This window comes from Aplysia californica, unplaced genomic scaffold (genome assembly GCF_000002075.1).
Source record: "Aplysia californica isolate F4 #8 unplaced genomic scaffold, AplCal3.0 scaffold00086, whole genome shotgun sequence".
Lineage (NCBI taxonomy): Eukaryota > Metazoa > Mollusca > Gastropoda > Aplysiida > Aplysiidae > Aplysia > Aplysia californica.
This window is the reverse complement of record NW_004797356.1, coordinates 1,704,063-1,705,336: the sequence shown is the minus strand read 5'-3', so window position 1 is coordinate 1,705,336 and position 1,274 is coordinate 1,704,063. Positions and strand designations below refer to the sequence as shown.

General features: G+C 46.5%; 1 protein-coding gene across 1 annotated transcript; it reads left to right on the top strand.

The window, feature by feature from the left end:
• Positions 1–9: 9 nt before the first annotated feature.
• On the top strand, positions 10–1,020 carry LOC106011297 (transient receptor potential cation channel subfamily V member 6; the record flags this gene model as incomplete). Its single annotated transcript, XM_013080435.1, is given in 1 exon segment — positions 10–1,020. A coding segment is annotated over 1 exon segment (290 nt), but the record flags the coding sequence as incomplete, so codon positions are not given.
• Positions 1,021–1,274: the final 254 nt, after the last annotated feature.

Below are 1,274 nucleotides of genomic sequence, written 5' to 3'. Positions count from 1 at the left end.
CCCCTCACAGATTCATCTGTAAGTCTGACAGCACCCACAACGTCCGTCGCTGGTACATGGAGGTCCCAACCCTTCACGCCACCCATCACCTCCAGGGGGATGACGACACGGACAAGGGGATGTTCACAGAGCTCCGGTCAAAGGTCGACAACATTGAGGTGCGCATGAGTGAGCAGATGCAGCAGTTGAGGACGAGTGTGGAGGAGGTACATAGCGCTCTGAGAGCTGTAGAGAGGGCGCTGGACGGGAAGCCAAGGGCTCAGGCTGCCACAGAAGTGGGGAAAGAACAGAAGACGTAGTAGTTCATTGATATGTGTGTTATATTTTTCGAGAAGCCGCGGGCTCAAGGTGTCACAGAAGTGGGGAAAGAACAGAAAACGTACTAGTGAAATAATATATGTTTCGAACATTTTGAGAAGTATCAGTCTCAGGCTACCACAGAAGAGGGGAAAGAACAGAAGACGCAGTAGTTAATTGATATGTGTGTTATATTTTCCGAGAAGCCGCAGGCTCAAGGTGTCACAGAAATGGGGAAAGAACAGAAAACGTACTAGTGAAATAAAATATATGTATCGAACCTTCTGAGAAGTATCAGTCTCAGACTACCACAGAAGAGGGGAAAGAACAGAAGACGCAGTAGCTGAATGTGTAGCAAGATGGAAGCAGCTGCACAACTCTCCTCAAGGCGGGAAGTGAACATTGGACGGAATGCCGCGGTGTCAGACTGCCACAGAAGTGGGGAAAGAGCAGAAGGAGCAGTAGTTAAATGATGTGTTTCAAAGTGGCAGCAGTTGCACAGCACTATAAGGGCCGTGATGCGAACACTTTACGAAATGTTGCTATCTCAGGGTACCACATAAGTGGGGAAAAACAGAAGGCGTGGTAGTGAATTGTATCAAGATGACAGCAGCCGTGCATGCTCCAAAGCAATTATTCGTTTTTTAATAGTTTGATTTTAGTAAGAGCTTCACCGCACAATTAGGTCATAAAGGCGCCGAAGAAGAGAGAGTAACAAACATGAAAAAGAGGGAGCGGAGATAAGGACGATAGATATTTGACAAGGAAGAAGGAGCAAACCAAACCAGAGCCCCCGCCAACCTCCCACAACATATTCATTTATCATTACTGCTTTGAGATAGCTATCTTCTCCATAATACCCAGATGGCGGCGAACGTTGCTGAAATCTCACGATCATATTATTGTAAAATTAGACCTGGATCCTTTCAGGTTCATGTTATTGGATGTCTTCCCTGAAAGTCGTTGTTTGTTAGGGG